The sequence below is a fragment of the Podarcis cretensis genome, assembly GCF_951804945.1.
Source record: "Podarcis cretensis genome assembly, chromosome: 1".
NCBI lineage: Eukaryota > Metazoa > Chordata > Lepidosauria > Squamata > Lacertidae > Podarcis > Podarcis cretensis.
Window position 1 is genome coordinate 129369230 of NC_137170.1, and position 17683 is coordinate 129386912.

A 17683-nucleotide genomic window follows, 5' to 3' on the forward strand; every position below is an offset into this window, starting at 1 on the left:
AAAAACAATAAAAGCGATAGCAAAGCAAAGCATTAACCCCCCCCACTCGCCCTACATAGCAGCATTCTCAGAACATGAGATACCTTGCCACGATCAAGTACTGTAATAATGCATTTCAGTTTGACACAACTTGGCCAGGCCATTGGCTGGTGTGCCAATCGTAAGGATGACACCACCTGACTACAGAGCAGGATTGGGCTCCAGCCCCTGTAATGAAGGCATGAGTGATGTGTCTCGAATCCTGCACCCCACCTGCAACACGGGAATAATTAATATGATGATGGACAGTGCCGGAAGCGCCATCAGGCAGCCCTGTTTAGGGAAGTTTTTAATATTTAATGCTGTATTGTTTTTAACACTTGATTGGAAGCTGCCCAGAGTGGCCGGGGAAACTCAGCCAGATGGGCGGGATATAAATAATATTATTATTATTATTATTATTATTATTATTAAATTTACAATTTCCTCGCACTAGAAAACCCGACTGCGTTTAAAAGCAAATGAACCTTTGCATATTTTCCCCTCCCCCTTTTTTCCTTTGGCTGATGGAAACCGCTACCACCAAATTACAGAATTGTAGAGTTGGAAGGGGTACCCAGTGTCATCTAGTCCAACCCCTCCCCCCCTGCAGTGCAGGAATCTTAAGTAGACCATACATATAGAAACGCGGAAACAATAAAAGTCATAAGCACCATTTATTTATTTTGCAAGCTCTCATTGTTGCGAGACAGACAGACAGACGAAACTTCAAAACCAAACCAAAAAATCTGGGCTGCTTCCTCCTACGGTGATCACTACCTGGGCTCCCCCTACTTCGACTCAATGGATTGCGCCACGAAGTATCCCGGGCCATTCCCGGAAAAGGACGAACCTGGACGCGTCTACTTAGGGAGGGGAGGTGGAAGCAGAGAGCAGAGTCTCGTTTCAAACCCCGCCCAAAGGAACGCCGCCCATTGCTGCGTGACGTAGTTGGGGAGCGGGCGAGCTGGACGAGCCCATTTCCGAAATAAACGGGGGTAGGGTAAAACAAACACACTTGCTTCATTTTTAACTTGAACTCCCTCTCTGTATGAGGAAATAACCAACCCCCCACAATAAAAAAAAAAACCTTTAGGCCCAACCGGCGTCACACACTCGACCCTCAGCACGACACACTTCTCTTCTCTCCCCCCCCTCCCACTGTGTGACGGCTGTGAATAATAGTTCCTTCCCAGCAAGCCTCGCCTCCCTCCCGCCCGTCACCCGCGTGTTCTCGCGTGGTTTCCTCTCCTCGCGGGGGAGGTTGTGTGGGGAGGGGGGGAGTAGAAGAGGAGGAAAAGGGGTGGAGACTTGAAGCCGCTTCAGACCGCCCGCCTTCTCCGTCCTCCGTCGCGCCGCTTAGTCAAGCTCGTGCTCCTTGGACGTTCCTTTCCTGCCTTAAAAGTCGGTGAGGCCCGAGGCGCGCGGCGGGATTGATAGCTGGCGGGGGGGGGGTGGGGAGAGAACGCGGCTTGGCGGGCGCTGATTGGGCGGGGAGCGCGGCGGCGCGAGCCTGGCCCGTAACGGCCGCGCTGGCAGGGCCGGTTGCTGGGCCTGCTTCTCCCCTCCTCCTCCTCCTCCTCCTCCCCCCTCCTTTCCCTTCACTGGCCCGGCCCGGCCTGGCGGGTAACAAAGCGGCGGCCTCTGTTGGGCAGTGACGCCGCTGAGGGAGGGAGGGAGGGAGGGGACGCGGCTGTGGCGGCCGGGAGGGGCAGCAGCGCGGGACTCAAAGCCTAGCCGGGGCGGCGGCGCTAGCGGGAGACTTCCCCCTTCCCTTCCTTTCCGGGGCCATCGCTTCCAGCTCCTGCAGCGGCCGCCTCCGCCCGGAGGGCTCGGTGGGTAGGCCGGGAGGGAGGGAGGGAAGGAGGAGGGCGCCTCGGGTCGGCTGAGGGAACAGCCTTCCGGGAAAAGGCCCATTTCCGGCCCAGGCAGCGGCACGAGGCTGGGCAACACCCCCCCCCCACACACACACAACTACACAAAAAATACGTACACACGGCCTACCCGTGTTTGTAGATGGGGGGTGTCTTTCCTGAGGGGGTTTGAAGGGTGGAGACACCTCCCGGGGCTGAGTGGGGAAGGAGGAGGAGGAGGGGACTCAACGTTTGGCGATTGCATTTTGAAAAGAATTTCTCTCTCTTTTTTTTTTTAATAATATTTTTTATTAAGTTTTCCATTTTAACAATCCAATCACATCACACTGAATATTCCAAATTGTACAAATACATCAAGTCCAAATATTTTTGCCAAATTTTATATATATTTTTTGTTAGGGGTTCCCATGCTTCAAGTTCAGTAGGGTCCAATCATCTCCTGTTTCTACTGCCTTGAGTGTCAGAATTTCTCAGCCTGTTTGCTTCGGTGCGAGATGATTAGCTGGCACGTTTTCCAAAATCTGTATGCGCTCGTGACTCTTGGTTGTTGTTTTTTCTGGGAGAGACCATGGTGGGGAAAGGAGGAGTTTTAAATACCACGAGGATGGGTGAAATGAGCCCTGTGGATAAAACAGCTTTTTGCATCTCTCTCCCCCCCCCACATTTTTTGCAAAAGCATGAAGGGCGTCTTAAGTTATTTTCCTTCTTCTCCCTGGGCACCCTGAATTGATACTCTGTCCTGATGTAACATTATTCCAAGGCACGGGGGGGGGGGGTTCCCCTAGCTAAGCAGTAGCCATGGGGTTGTTGGTAAGTTTGGTCCCCTCAAAATCCAAGCCCTGCCACCCCACAAACGTGAAAGAGGATAGCTGGTTTCACTTTGGTTATGCTATATGCTCCCGGAATGCATTCAGGAATTCTGAGAAATTTTGGCCCATCCCCAAAACTTCATTCACACCCCAATACCTAGAAACATGCCGGAGGAATGTTGGCCCTGCCTTGTGTTTTTTAGACAGCTATGATTTTTTGGAAGAGCAGGTACTGTAATCCTAAGCACACCTGCTCAGAATCATCCCGTTTTGTTCAGGTGCAGTTAGTTCCAAGGAAATGGTCATAGGACTACAGCCTTGTTGGGGTATACGGAGTACCACAAATACCCCTTTAAAATACTCCTCTCGTTCTTGTTTACAGTTTAATCTGGAATGAATTCAAGAACAGGGCTTTAAACATTGTGATACTCTTGCTGCTCCGCCTGCCCCCCAACCCCTCCCTTTTCCCTTGAAGCCTTAAATGCAGTTCATGCTTTTGTTTTTTTGTGTTAAGGATGGATTCTATACATACAATTAATATGTTTGGACTGAGAGCCTCTTTTTACATATAATTATGAAGTCGAGGTGTGAGGGCATAGCCATGTACCCCTTGGCTATCTTGATACTTTCATCTTATGATTCATCTCACTGCAGGCAGTGTCAGGTGACTGTATCTAACCAGCTTAAAATCTATCACAGTGCCCCTAGCCTAGTGTTGCTGTGGGGCATTGCACTGAAATAAAAAGATGGCTGCACCAATTACCCAGCAGTGCTTGGAGCCCACTGACATAGGAAAGGGCCCACAAGAGAACGCTTTGTCAAGGAGCTAGTCCTGACTTAATTATGGCCTTACTTACGGTAGTTTTAGGCAGAGCACTGGTAAAAATCATGAGGTTGGAAGTTCCCCGATTCCAAGTTAAGTTTGACCCCAAGTTCATTAATAGGCCTTGATAGGTATCAGTCGCTGGTCTCAGCCCCAGTGCTCTGTCCAGTATCAACTACTCGCCTCAGAAGTCAAAGTATTTGGTCTTCAAACCATAGATTCAGATCATGGTTTGAAGGCAATGCTTGATTTGTTCTAACCATACTGTAGTTGGTTCAGTTTAAGACCTTAGGGAAAACTGTGGTAATAACCAACTGGGAAAGGGAGAAGGGAATTCTTACGCAAGGGGGAAAAGGAGGAAGAAAAACATCATGTTTCTAATCTCTCAGCCCAGATTTACTCAATTTAGGCATCATAGAACCCGAGGTCTGTTATGTATTTTGAAACATAGGAAAAGGTTTGTAAACACTTAATGTTTCCAAACATTAAAGTAGAAAATAATACTTAAATAAAATAGGAAACCATTAAGATTTTTAGCTGGCAGATGTTTAACTGAAGTCTTCCCAAGCTCTTAGCGATCATCTGCTTAACTGATACATCTTGAAAATTTTGTTTCTTTCCATAGGGTGTCTTTTATGAATAATCAAAAGCAGCAAAAGCCAACGCTATCAGGCCAGCGTTTTAAAACTAGGAAAAGAGGTAAGCCTAATTATATGTATGCTTAATTAAATTGTTTCTGTATTATACAGTTGGACATCTGAGAGAAAGTTTGCTTGTGGTCTGTACTGTGTTTTTGCGCGCATGCACACACACACACACACACACACACACAGAGAGAAAGCTGCATTGACAGTTTGGTGGAAAGTCTTTAGGATTGATCCTTGATCAACTATACCTTCTTTATATTAAGGCAGCTATGTCTTGCATATAATGCAAGAGTGAGAGTAGTATCAATATCCCTGTTGTTGTTTTCTTCACTTATCACCTGCTTTTAAAATAAAAATATTTGTTTTAACAGAAATCTTAATTTTATTAAAGCCAGTGAACTAATGAACCCATTCTCCTTTGTCTCCCAGTGACAGGTTTTTAGTCTGTTTAAAAATCACATTGCAGCCTTTGATTTATCTTACAAAGATGTTCTCACATACTGAACTTGAACAAAATTATTCAATGTGAGTTGTATCCAGCAGCATCCTAGCATGAGTGAAATAGACTTATGCCCATGCAGCAGGACTTACCCCTTCTCTGTCTAATCCTGTATGCACCCTCCGCACCTGCCCTTCACCCAAGGATCACAGGGTGGTTTACAATATCAGATAGTATAAAACCACTAAAATACATAGCATAGTAACAAACAAAAAACAACAATCTACACACAGTTTAGAAGGCCATAGATTGGCTCATTAGCCCAAAGGCCTTGGAAAAGCAATGGATGCAGAAGTAGCCTTAACCTGTGTATCTGTTCCTTCAGAGGGAATGTAACCCCATCAAGATCAGGCAACCTCCTATCCATCCAGTCAAGAGAACCACCCACTAACAGTGCCTCAATCTTATCTGGATTGAGTTTTAGTTTTTGGCTCTCATCCAGTCCGTTATTGAGGCAAGAAAATGGTCCAACACATCCACTGCCACAACTGCAGATGTAAAGGAGAAGAAGAGCTGTGTGTCGTTGGCATATCGCTGGCAACATACTCTAAAACTCCGGATGACCCCACTCAGCTGGTTCATGTAGATGTTAAATAGCAGGGGGAATACAATCCCGAGGAGCCCTACATTGAAGGCTCCATGGGGCCATATGGTATTTGTACCCATGGATTCAAATTTTCATGGTTCTTTAATGCCTGGCTTTAGGAGAGATGTTTGTTTTAGATGGGTAGATGCTATATTTAACTTTTCTTCAAGCCGGTCAACTACGAGCTTTCAAAGGTGTTATGGCTAGGAAAGGGCCTTAATTTTGCCTCTGCACAGGGCGTATATCTCTTGCTACTATGACATATAAATAGTCCAGCCAACTGGCTATGTGGCATGCCAGAAAGCACAGGAATACTAACTTGTGGGTAGTAATTATGTTAAAGAGTGTTTGTCTGTTCAGTGTTTCTTCAGTAAAAGGAGAGAAAAGTGTAGCTTTTATGAATTCTAAACTGAAACGTCCTTATTTTAAAGATTATTTTGGTATGGTTTCAGTTAAATGACTTGTGAAGGTGAAAGCAAATCTTGATCCTATGACTTAAAAGATGTATCACATGAACTTCTGTGCCAGCATAAAAACATCACAAAATTGATTATTGCCATTGAGCCAGAACCCTGAATCTAGTATTTAGAGTTGGGATAGGTCCATGATACAAGGTCTTATTTGAACTCACTTTTGTAATCCTCGTTCAACTTTATGGTGGACCTTCCAGCTTTTTTGTTTTGTTTTTGTTAAACCTTTGAAACTGAAGGAGCTGCACACTTCTTGTCAGGATGTTCTAGGGAAAAGAGTGTAATCTGGTGTTTAGTACCGCTCTGCTTAAATAAGTGAGAAAGAATGAAACTGGACTGAGTGAAAAAGGTGGAATTCCAATAAACAAATTAGTAGGTGGGAGTGGGACCCGGAAGCAGAAATAGATAAGTACTTTCTTGATCTGCTGAAACATGGTGGGTGAGCTGGAGTGCATACATGGCATAATACTGTGGTATTAGTCTTTGGATAACAAATGCCCAGTATCTTGAGGATCAAAGAAAACTGATACCTGAGTTCTAAATGACATAAGTGAAAGAAGATCCTCTCATATTCATGGAATTTACTTCTGTGTAATGTTTTCAGAAATTTTATTTATAATTTTCATTATTACCTTCATGTAATGTTTTCAGAAGTGGAGTAGCAAGCAACTATAACTTAACTTTGAATTGCTGTGGGTGGTGCTAAAATTTTAGCCCATTATAAATAGACTGATAATAGGTTAAACAGAAATTAAGATTTCAGGTGCAGCTGATATTTTGATTGTTTTTTACCAGATATTCTTGGCTTAAGAGAGTGCTCAAACTGACAACACTTTTTGCCAAAAATGATTTTCCTGTGACTGTGGTCCTTCGTTTTCTATCTGTTGTATACTTCTGGTATCTTACAGTGAGAGTATCTTGTGTTCTAGTACAGATAAGTGGCTTATTTGAAGCTGAGAAGCTGACCATTCAAAGATCTTGAGGGATATAGTAAATTCATGAAGGCAAGCCCATGAAGTTTGTATTTTTAATAGATGAGTTTAAAGAGAACTTCTGCAATGCATTCATATGAGGGTTTTTATAGAGAGAACCAGAATGTAATAAAATGGCGAGAGGTAGAAATAGCTCTTGGAACTGCTGGTGAGAGTTAGCTAGCTCCGTAATAAACTGATTTGTGTCAGAATCCCCATTTAAAGTGAAAGGGAAATACCTATGTTTGTGGAAGATTGAAGCAGACCTTAATGGTTGCTCAGTCATGAACACTATACTCATGACTTCCACATCCTGAAAATTGGGCTGGATACTGGTTGATAATTCAGGTAATTAATGTCAATTTACTGGTGCCATGCCAGAAAAAGAAGGGTGTAGCCAAAGGCTGATATGGAACCATTTTATTTTGAACGTGGGTGCTAACTTTTTACAGGTAAATTTCTTTGAATACAAAGCACACTTCTTGACGGAAAAGGGTTCGTTTTGTATTTTGCTAAAAATACCAAACCATTTATCATGCAAAAAAGGGGAAAGCATAGATCTTTAAAGGGCCTGGTGATGGGCCTCTCCAAAGTGTAATGGAAATCTCCAGTAACTTTTAAAGTGGAAAATGGCCATAATATGCTCCCCTGATGTACAGTATATTAAATGCCAATCTTCTATCTCAGCAGTGTGCCATACAGTGTGATAGTTGTCCATATACAAAACTTGTTGTTTTTCTTTGTGTTGTGATTATTGAGATGTTTTGGACTACAACTTGCATTAGCCAAATAGATGTTGTATTCGAGAACATCTGGAGGGCAGCTGGCTGGCAAAGGCTGATGTATCAGCAGTATGAACCTGAACAACAAGAGTGAGAGATACTGGGGAACTGGGTTCGGGACTTCACATATACAGAGGCCGTGTCATGCCCCAGCCCTAGAAGGCTCTTTTACCCACTACTGTACTGTTCTCTAGTGAATTAGCATGATTTGAGTGCCCTACTTCCTGGTCAACCCTGACTCTCGAAGGGTATTTCAAAGAAGAAAGGTTTCCAACCTTTGTTCCTCAGCATCTATTGAGGAGCTACATTACAGAGTGGCCCCACAGTAGGTAATACTGCTTTAGAATCCACTTACTTTCTTCTTGACTCAAGTTTGCTGTCATCATTCACAATATCAGTAAAGAAAAATCCTTTTATCTTGTTCTGTGAACCACTCTGAGACTTCCAGGTATAGGGTGGAATATTGATAATAATAATAATAATAATAATAATAATAATAATAATAATAATATTACAGTGGTGCCTCGCAAGACGAAAAGAATCCGTTCCGCGAGTCTCTTCGTCTAGCGGTTTTTTCGTCTTGCGAAGCAAGCCCATTGACGGCTTAGCGGATTAGCGCTATTAGCGGTTTAGCGGCTTTTAGCGGCTTAGAAAAAGGGGGGGAGGGGAAAAAACCGCAGGAACTCGCAAGACATTTTCGTCTTGCGAAGCAAGCCCATAGGAAATTCGTTTTGCGAAGCACCTCCAAAACGGAAAACTCTTTTGTCTAGCGAGTTTTCCGTCTTGCGAGGCATTCGTCTTGCGGGGCACCACTGTATTATTATTATTTTATCTGGCTCCACTATTTTTTCCAACTGTCAGCCTGAAATTAACTGCCACTTTGTTGTGTGTGTTATTTGTACCCATATAACTTGCTGTGATGAATTTCATTGATTGAACTGTGTACCTAAATTGGGGCCACTCTCTGTAATATGATTTTGTATTAAAAAACAATGTAATAAATAGTACTATGTTCACAGAATATTTATTTATTTATTTATTTATTTCAGATGAAAAAGAGAGGTTTGACCCCACTCAGTTTCAGGACTGTATTATTCAAGGTTTAAATGAAACTGGCAGTGACTTGGAAGCAGTAGCAAAATTCCTTGATGCTTCTGGAGCAAAACTTGATTATCGCCGCTATGCAGAGACACTCTTTGACATTCTGGTGGCTGGTGGAATGCTGGGTAAGTGACCTTAAGAGGGGCTCTTTTGGTTTACAAGTGTGCCTGTGTATTTGCATGGTTGGATCTTAAAACTAACCAACCATTCATTGGTCATGATCTCAGTTGCTACTGATTATGTAGCCTCTGTACCCTCCAGAATATAATAGCATTAGAGCTCTTTTCTCTGTGAAGAGTTTCACACAGAAGTGACGTAATATTTTATGGTAGCTGTTAGTAACTGATGATCCAGTTCAAATTTAGGAAGATGAAAGCTTCTAGTCAGCCTTCAGTGTTTTCCTGAAAAACTAGCATCCCTGTAAGAAGGTGGGGTTCCTAATTCTTAGCACTGGGAAAGATTTTTATCTTGCTCCGTTTGCCATTGAACTTTAAATAGTTGGTTTTCACTTGCTGTTGATTTACTTCACATTGCATTGTATTAAACTTAAATGCTGTTCTAACTAGTGAAAGTGATCTTAGCCAATGTTAGCTTTTCTTGTAAAACTAAACACCAATTTCTCAATAGCCCCAGGTGGTACACTGGCAGATGACATGATGCACACAGATGTCTGTGTGTTTGCAGCACAGGAAGACCTAGAAACGATGCAAGCATTTGCTCAGGTTTGTTTTGTTGGTTTTTAAAAAATGGCTTTTCTTGATTCTACCTCCCTGCAATATAAACATCCACAGAAAAGCAAGATTGCATGTATAAAGAGGGATTGTTGAGGGCTTAATTGCTGAGGGATACCTGCTGGCACTGACCAGAGCCGGAGCAGTGATGGGCACAGCCAGAGACAAAAGTGTTCTGGATTATTGGAGGGGTGGGATTTCCTTATCCTCAAGTCAAATAATAAGGAAAAAAGTTTTTTAAAATCAGTTGATTTTATCAGGTAAAATACTGCTTCTTCCAGTTGTTCTGAAATTACATAGAGAGGGGGAAAGCCTGACAAAATGAGGAAATTGACAGAAAGAAAGTTACTGCTGGGAGGCAGAGATTCTGGGGGATCCCCTTGCTGGGGAAGATTCTGAAGGCGCATGGGGAACATAAAACGAAAGCAGGAATGCATATGGCCCCTTGGTATCAGGTTGCCCACCTTTTCTATGAAAACTATAGTCTTAATTGCTAACATTTGTCTTTCAGGTCTTTAACAAGCTGATCAGGCGTTACAAATACCTGGAAAAAGGCTTTGAGGATGAAGTCAAAAAGGTATTGCAAGTTGAAACTATTTTTTGGACCATGGCCTTATAGATACTCCTGTATATTTGTGTGTTTGTTACTATTTAGCAAAACATTTAGTCTGCATGAGCACATCTTCCTTGGCTAGTCACTTAGGGCCTGAAAAAAAAGAATAATTTCTGTCCCATTTATAAAAGTTCCATTTTCTGGTTGGGGACGCAGGTGGCGCTGTGGGTTAAAGCCTCAGCGCCTAGGGCTTGCCGATCGAAAGGTCGGCGGTTCGAATCCCTGCGGCGGGGTGCGCTCCCGCTGCTCGGTCCCAGCGCCTGCCAACCTAGCAGTTCGAAAGCACCTCCGGGTGCAAGTAGATAAATAGGGACCGCTTACCAGCGGGAAGGTAAACGGCGTTTCCGTGTGCGGCTCTGGCTCGCCAGATGCAGCTTTGTCACGCTGGCCACGTGACCCGGAAGTGTCTCCGGACAGCGCTGGCCCCTGGCCTCTTAAGTGAGATGGGCGCACAACCCCAGAGTCTGTCAAGACTGGCCCGTACGGGCAGGGGTACCTTTACCTTTACTTTTCTGGTTACCTGGAGGGTATAGTTCTCCATAGGCATCAGAGTAAGTGGCTGTGCGGAAACTTCGTGTAAAACTTTCAGTCATTATAATAAAAACTCTGCAAAAGGGGGTCCTTTTCTTGTTTCCAGTGATACATTCCTTTATATCTCATGGTAGCATTCATAAATGATTTCAGCACTTTGCTTCTTTCAGAGTGTTGACTGTGCCTTTTCCCCTTTGCAGTTGCTGCTATTCTTGAAAGGTTTTTCAGAGTCTGAGCGGAACAAACTGGCCATGCTGACGGGTATTCTTCTGGCCAATGGGACACTTAATGCGTCAATTCTCAACAGTCTATATAATGAGAATCTAGTTAAAGAAGGTAATTGTGGTAAACTATTTTGGAAGTGTTCCCTGTCTGTTTTGATATTTAGAGGTGTCTTCCTGCACAGTGTGCTAGGTTTCTCTTCACCAGTGAAAGTCCTGTCCAACCCCAGTTCCTAGCATATGAGTACTGTATTTTTTGCTCTATAAGACTCACTTTTCCCCTCCTAAAAAGTAAGGGGAAATGTGTGTGCGTCTTACGGAGCGAATGCAGGCTGCGCAGCTATCCCAGAAGCCAGAACAGCAAGAGGGATTGCTGCTTTCACTGCGCAGCGATCCCTCTTGCTGTTCTGGCTTCTGAGATTCAGAATATTTTTTTTCTTGTTTTCCTCCTCCAAAAACTAGGTGCGTCTTATAGAGCGAAAAATACGGTATTTTTCTCAGAATTTTACAATACAAGATCCAGATTTTTTCTTAAGATTCACAGGTTGAAGTAGGTACTAGGTAACAGACTGTGCATTTGTTTTAGTTATAGTGAAGCAAAACCTTACCATTTAATCATGCAATGTGACCTTTGCACGTCCAGTGAGAGTGCTAGAAAACCTTTCCTCATGAAGCCAGTCAGGAAGTGATACACAAAGAGCGATTTCATTATCAAAATCTGCTAACAGTTTGAGACAACAAAGCCACCTGTGTTTTTATATGCTAACCTGTGGCCTACAGATGTAGATGGACTACAATTCCCATCATTCTTGACCATTGGCCGTGCTCTATGGGACTTATGGGAGTTGGGAGTCCAATCACGTCTGGAGGGCAAGGGTAAGTCACATCTGATAGCAGGACAGTATTAAGCAAGACACCTCTTCAAGAGTATTAAAAGTAACCATACAACTTCTCATGCAGGTGTTTCAGCAGCCTTTGCAGTAAAACTGTTCAAATCATGGATAAATGAAAAAGATATCAATGCAGTAGCTGCTAGCCTTCGTAAAGTCAACATGGACAACAGGCTGATGGTAAGTAAATAAGATAATCTACTTTTGGTGATGAAAATGGAGTAATTTGAGATGTGCAACTTTTTTTAAAGTACACCGCAAATAATCAATATCAATGTTTCAGGAACTCTTTCCAGCCAACAAGCAAAGCCTTGAACACTTCACAAAATACTTCACTGATGCAGGATTAAAGGAACTCTCTGAATACGTCCGGAACCAGCAGTGCATAGGGGCTCGTAAAGAACTGCAGAAAGAACTTCAGGAGCAGATGTCACGTGGGGATAACTTTAAGGATGTAAGTACATTGGTTTCCTCTGCTCATAGCTTATGAGCCTCTTTGGTCTCTAATACTCTTGTTTCGTAACTTTGGCATCTGCCATGGCAACCAAGGAAGGTGAAAGTAGCTTGGTTTTCTAGCTGTCTCAATTGCTATAACAATTTTTGCTGTTAAAATATTTTCTTTCCAAGTGTGTTTGGCTAATTAACATTGCACTAATGTAAAATGCTGACAGCAAGGTGGGAAGTATGAAACCTTGTTTAATAATGTTTGAAATAACTGCAGATATTTATGAAAATAACGATAATGTTCAGGAACAGTTAAGCATGTTCACATATACGTTTGTACCTGTTCAGGCTATAGCCTTTTCACCTGTGAATAATGCTATTGTGTTTATCACATTTGCATCCTACAAGGAGTCCAGGAAAGCATGCATTGGGTTATCTTGATCTATGCAGTAAGCCCTGTGAAGAAAGCTGGTCTGCAAGATGGTGACGTTCTCCAAGGCCACCGCCCAAGGAGCTCTGTGATTGAACAGGGATTTGATCCCTTTTCCTTGGCAAGGGTTTGGGACGCAGCTGGCTGGTTTCACCTTGCTTCCTAAGGACTGGTTGTTGCTACAGTGCACAAACCATAGATGTTTTAGGACTAGAGCTCCCACCACCCCCAGGCAGCATAGCCAATGATAGCTCATGGTAGCTGGGGATCCAAGCAATTTGGAGGGTGGAAGGCTACCATAGTTGGGCTGCCCAGTTTCTGTGCTTGGTTTCCATGATCAATGAGAAATGTATTAAGATTTTATATTCTAAAATGGGGGTGGGGAAGGAGAAGCAAGATGCCTGTGTCTATAGGCAGAAACTGTAGAAAGGAATGGGAGAATGGCTGTTCCCACCTTGAGCTGTGTCTTGAATTTCACATTCTGAGTCTTGACAGAAATGTCTTAAAAGGTGGTCACAAGGTACCCTCCCTGCGAGAAGTGAGGTTACAGGGAACCAGGCAGAGGGCCTTCTCGGTAGTGGCGCCCGCCCTGTGGAACGCCCTCCCACCAGATCTCAAGGAAATAAACAACTATCTGACTTTTAGAAGACATCTGAAGGGAGCCCTGTTTAGGGAGGTTTTTAATGTTTGATGCTTTGTTGTGCTTTTAATTCTGTTGGGAGCTGCCCAGAGTGGCTGGAGTATAAATGATAAGTAGTAGCAGTAGTAGTAGTAGTAGGTGTTGTTGTTATTACTCAAGGGCGGTGCCAAGTATTGTAGCATTTACTTCTTGGGTAGAACAAAGCTAATCTCTAGGCCCAAGGAAATCTATATCTGAAAATCTAAGCAAAGCTTGTCAATACACGTGCAAGAATGTTATGTAACACTCCCTGGAATTGCTTGTCTAGATCATCTTGTATGTCAAGGAAGAGATGAAGAAAAACAACATATCAGAACAGACTGTGATAGGCATTATCTGGTCCAGTGTAATGAGCACTGTGGAATGGAACAAAAAAGAGGAGCTAGTAGCGGAACAAGCCATCAAGCACTTGAAGGTATTTGTATGTTCATTTTTAAAAAAGTATATCATATAAGCAAACATCTGTGGGTCCATTGCAGTGCAGGCATGGGTGCAAAGTCCACGTGATCATTCCCTCTGTATCCAGCTCAGTTTTCAGGTGCTCATGCAGATGTCATGTTAGGGGTAACCCCGAGGTTTGCAGACAAATCAAATGAATTTTTTTTAAAAAAAAAAAATTATTGTAGCTGGGGTTGTACATAAATGTGTCTCCCACCACAACCCCCCCCCCCAAAAAAAAAAATAGGAGAGAGGGAAAGCCCCAAACAGGCCAATATGGGACTGAACCTGCTCAGTGGGCACAAAATGTGCACTGGACAGTAGGACAGGGAATGAAAGCTAGTGGCTAGTACCCCGAAAAAGAAGTATTCTACGCTACATAATGATGTACGGTTTCAGTCATAATACTGTATTGATATGCAGAGAATAGGCTACATAAAAATAAGAACTAGATTTTTCAAACGGATTCTCTTCATTTCTCCTGATTTAATATAAGCTTATTATCTCATTCAGTGTAAACCTGTTGATAGTGTACCCTGAATGCCACAATGTAGGGCTCACTTTCTTCCTAAAATGTTGAGTTCCTGGATTTTGAAAAATCTTACTTACTCTTGTCTGTAAAAGAAAATGGAAATCACTAATAGGTAACTTGGCGGTGCATGGTTCTAAGACTGGGGTGAGGAACCATGGGCCCTCCAGACGTTGCTGGACTATAACGCCCATGAGCGCCTGCAAATGTGGCCAGGAACAATGAGAAGCTGCAGTTCAACAGCAGCCAGAGGATTTTTTCCCTTCATGAAAGAGGCATTTTCTGGCAGCAGGGTTTGAAAATGTACATGTCCATTTTAGGACAAATTACATGTTGATGATTTCTGATAAGCCCAATTTTAAGCAGTATTCTGGTGTACGCTAGCTTGTGCATAACAAGTAGGCAAAACATTATTTTTATTTATCAAATTTGTATACCACACTAGATTTGAAGATCACATGGCGGTTCACAACATAAAAAAACAAAATGAAAGCACAAAATATGTAATACAAAAAACAACCACCCATAACTCACTCTCCAACACATTTAAAAGGCACATTTATGGAGAAATGGGAAGCTGTTGATCAGAATAAAAGCGTGTGTGGTTTTTTCCCTGTACGTAACTGTTCTTACAATCTTCACAGCAATACAGCCCTCTTCTTGCTGCCTTTACAACCCAAGGTCAGTCTGAACTGACTCTGTTGCTCAAGATTCAGGAGTACTGTTATGACAACATCCACTTCATGAAAGCCTTCCAGAAAATAGTGGTGCTCTTCTACAAAGGTAATGGTTTAACACTTAGTCATGTGTAAAAGAAGATAGAACACTCAAGAGTTTAACAATTTAACTCTCTTTAACTTATTTTAACTACTTAACCTGTAGCTTCTGATGCTTATCAGTAAGGTCTTAATCTCAAAGAAGAAAGCTGCAGCCCATAATTCCATTATGCCATTTGAAAAGGCTCTTAGTCTTCTGGTGTTGCATCCGCTTAAACAAATTTCTTGACAAGCCCACAATAGTGTTAACAGAACCCCGCTACCCATTGTGATGTCGTGACTTTTTTGAGATGTAGATGAGTATCCTGTTGATGAAAACAGGGTGTCCTAATGAGGCTTCAAGGGACTCGAGTGGTGCTTTGGGTTAAACCACAGAGCCTAGGGCTTGTTTGATCAGAAGGTTGGCGGTTCGAATCCCCGCGATGGGGTGAGCTCCCGTTGCTCGGTCCCTGCTCCTGCCAACCTAGCAGTTCGAAAGCACGTCAAAGTGCAAGTAGATAAATAGGTACTGCTCTGGCGGGAAGGTAAACAGCATTTCTGTGCGTTGCTCTGGTTTGCCAGAAGCAGCTTAGTCATGCTGGCCACATGACCCGGAAGCTGTGCGCCAGCTCCCTCAGCCAATAAAGCGAGATGAGCACCGCGACCCGAGTCATCCGCGACTGTCATCCGCGACTGGACCTAACGGTCAGGGGTCCCTTTACTTTTTTAATGAGGCTTCAGTTCCAAAGATGTGATTGAGCAACATATAAAATGTATTGCTTGATGAACTGGTCAAGTCTAGTGGAAATTTACAGCCCAAACAAAGCTAAGGCCACGGAGCATGAGGAACGTGGCTTGGCAAACTTACTGGTGGTTGTTTTTTTAGAGAGTTTGCATTTAAGCACTTCTGTGCTTTGAAAACACATGGTGTGACTTGGCATCTGTTTTCTAAACTGCTGCATGAAGGGATAGACACTGCTTGCCCTAACGCCACTTTGTTTTCAACAGCTGAGGTTCTAAGTGAAGAACCCATCCTGAAATGGTATAAAGATGCCCATGTTGCCAAAGGAAAGAGTGTCTTTCTGGAACAAATGAAAAAGTTTGTAGAATGGCTCAAGAATGCTGAGGAAGGTGAGTAAGCCTAATGCAATTCCGCTTTTCTTGCTGTGCATTCATTTGAGTAAGTTTAGTGTTCTCATGCTGGAATGCTTGTTTGTTTTCTTTCAGAATCTGAGTCTGAAACTGAAGAAGGTGACTAAGTTGTCAAAAACAGTAAAGCAAACAGGAGCAGTAGATAAAACGTCATGTCTTTGTGTCCTGATTCTTACATCCTACCTCCCTGTATCAAGCATGATATAAGGGCTCTCATGGCAAATTTATGTTTGTGTTTTCTATGGTCATTAGAGAACACCAGATTTAGGTTTTTAAAACCATGTGTTAGTAGCTTACAGGAGCTATAGATTTGATTCTAACATTGCATTAGTTTTTTGAGTTACCTTCTACCTCCTGTATTTTCTACTGTAACATAATTTAAGGCCTTCCACAACTTAAATTCATTTTATCCCTGGGTTTTCTATAAAAAAAAGTTTACAAGTAGACATGATTTGGAAAAATGAAATTTGTTATAAAAATTCTGTTTGCAAATTAAACTGTACAAGTATCCAAAGTAAAGAGGCCATACTTGTGTAATTGTGTGTGAAAGATAACTAGATCCAAGCAAGAGTGATGGGATTCCTAACATCACATCATTCCCTGTTCATAATACCACTGCAATTTGCAGTCACTAAGCTCAGTATTCAAACTACGCTCTTTGCCTTCAGCTTCCTGGTTCTGGTGTTCTTGCAGTCTTAAGCAGATCCTTGAACAATCTATATTCTCTTTGAAAAATGTATTTTTCCGCCTTGCTATTAGTTGGAAACAGAACGAACAATTTGCATTGACCATTTTTGAGCAATGTTGTATACTACTTTTTAGCTTGTAGTAAACCAAGTCCTCAAAAATTAATGAATGTGACTAGGTTATGTCCTTTGAGTAGGATGAGTGTTGAATACCATCCTTTTAAAGGTTAAAAGGATTTGCATTTTAGATACTTGGAGAATGTATTCTTGCTAACCAGGATCAGGAAGAGAAATATTGTGTGTGTGTGTCAATGCTTTCACTGAAAAAGAATGGAAGGAAACTAGGCAACTCTTGCATACTATCTGCATAAGCTATACTAGTTTTCGTGTTACTAGCCTCAGACCCCCTTGGTTTCTGTATCCCTGAAACTGCGAGAGAGGGGAACTGTCTAAATTGGACCCAATTGTTGATAGAGGAAAACTATTTCCTATAGGCGTCTTTGTTTCTTTAAGTGCATTAGGTGTGCTGAATATCCCCGGGTCAGAATATATTCTGGTTACATATAGCAAGATGTGATACAGCAGATGTGACTCTAGTAGTGGGCCTACTGGCAGAGAATGGATGAGTCAGGCAGTTCAGAATAGCAGCCAAGGAGTGCTTTCAATGCAGAAATACATGGGTTTCTATGGACCAATCTTTTTCAGTACATGCAGGTCCTGCTTTCCCACCCTGAAATGCCAAAGGAAAAACTTGTGTGTCTGATTGCTCTCCCTCTGTCCATTGTTTCTACCCAAAATGACTGCTTCTGACTAGTGAAATGTAAGTGGGCAAACTCCAGCAGTTTAGCTATGTGAATCAGCCACATGCGTTGAGAGGTTTTGGATGAGCATTCAGATAGCAAAGCCCTGTGTGTATACAGTTCCACCAAGATGCAGGTAAATACCTTTTCCCCTAACAAATTTTGCCAGTAAAAACTTGGAATAGGCTCCATTTACAGCAACTG

General features: G+C 42.7%; 1 protein-coding gene across 3 annotated transcripts; it reads left to right on the plus strand.

The window, feature by feature from the left end:
• Positions 1-1267: 1267 nt before the first annotated feature.
• On the plus strand, positions 1268-16512 carry BZW1 (basic leucine zipper and W2 domains 1). 3 transcript variants are annotated; one of them, XM_079981001.1, is made up of 12 exons: positions 1268-1426; positions 4150-4223; positions 8529-8705; positions 9208-9302; positions 9823-9888; positions 10656-10791; positions 11637-11746; positions 11850-12020; positions 13388-13534; positions 14731-14869; positions 15850-15972; positions 16069-16512. In XM_079981001.1, the coding sequence occupies exons 2-12, from the start codon at positions 4160-4162 to the stop codon at positions 16098-16100; spliced, it is 1260 nt and encodes a 419-aa protein (XP_079837127.1). In that variant the 5' UTR covers positions 1268-1426; positions 4150-4159; the 3' UTR covers positions 16101-16512. The 3 variants fall into 3 exon arrangements, with proteins under 3 accessions (XP_079837127.1, XP_079837126.1, XP_079837125.1); XM_079981000.1 differs by having other exon boundaries at positions 1282-1422; XM_079980999.1 differs by lacking the exon at positions 1268-1426 and adding an exon at positions 1699-1853.
• The last annotated feature ends 1171 nt before the right edge of the window (positions 16513-17683 follow it).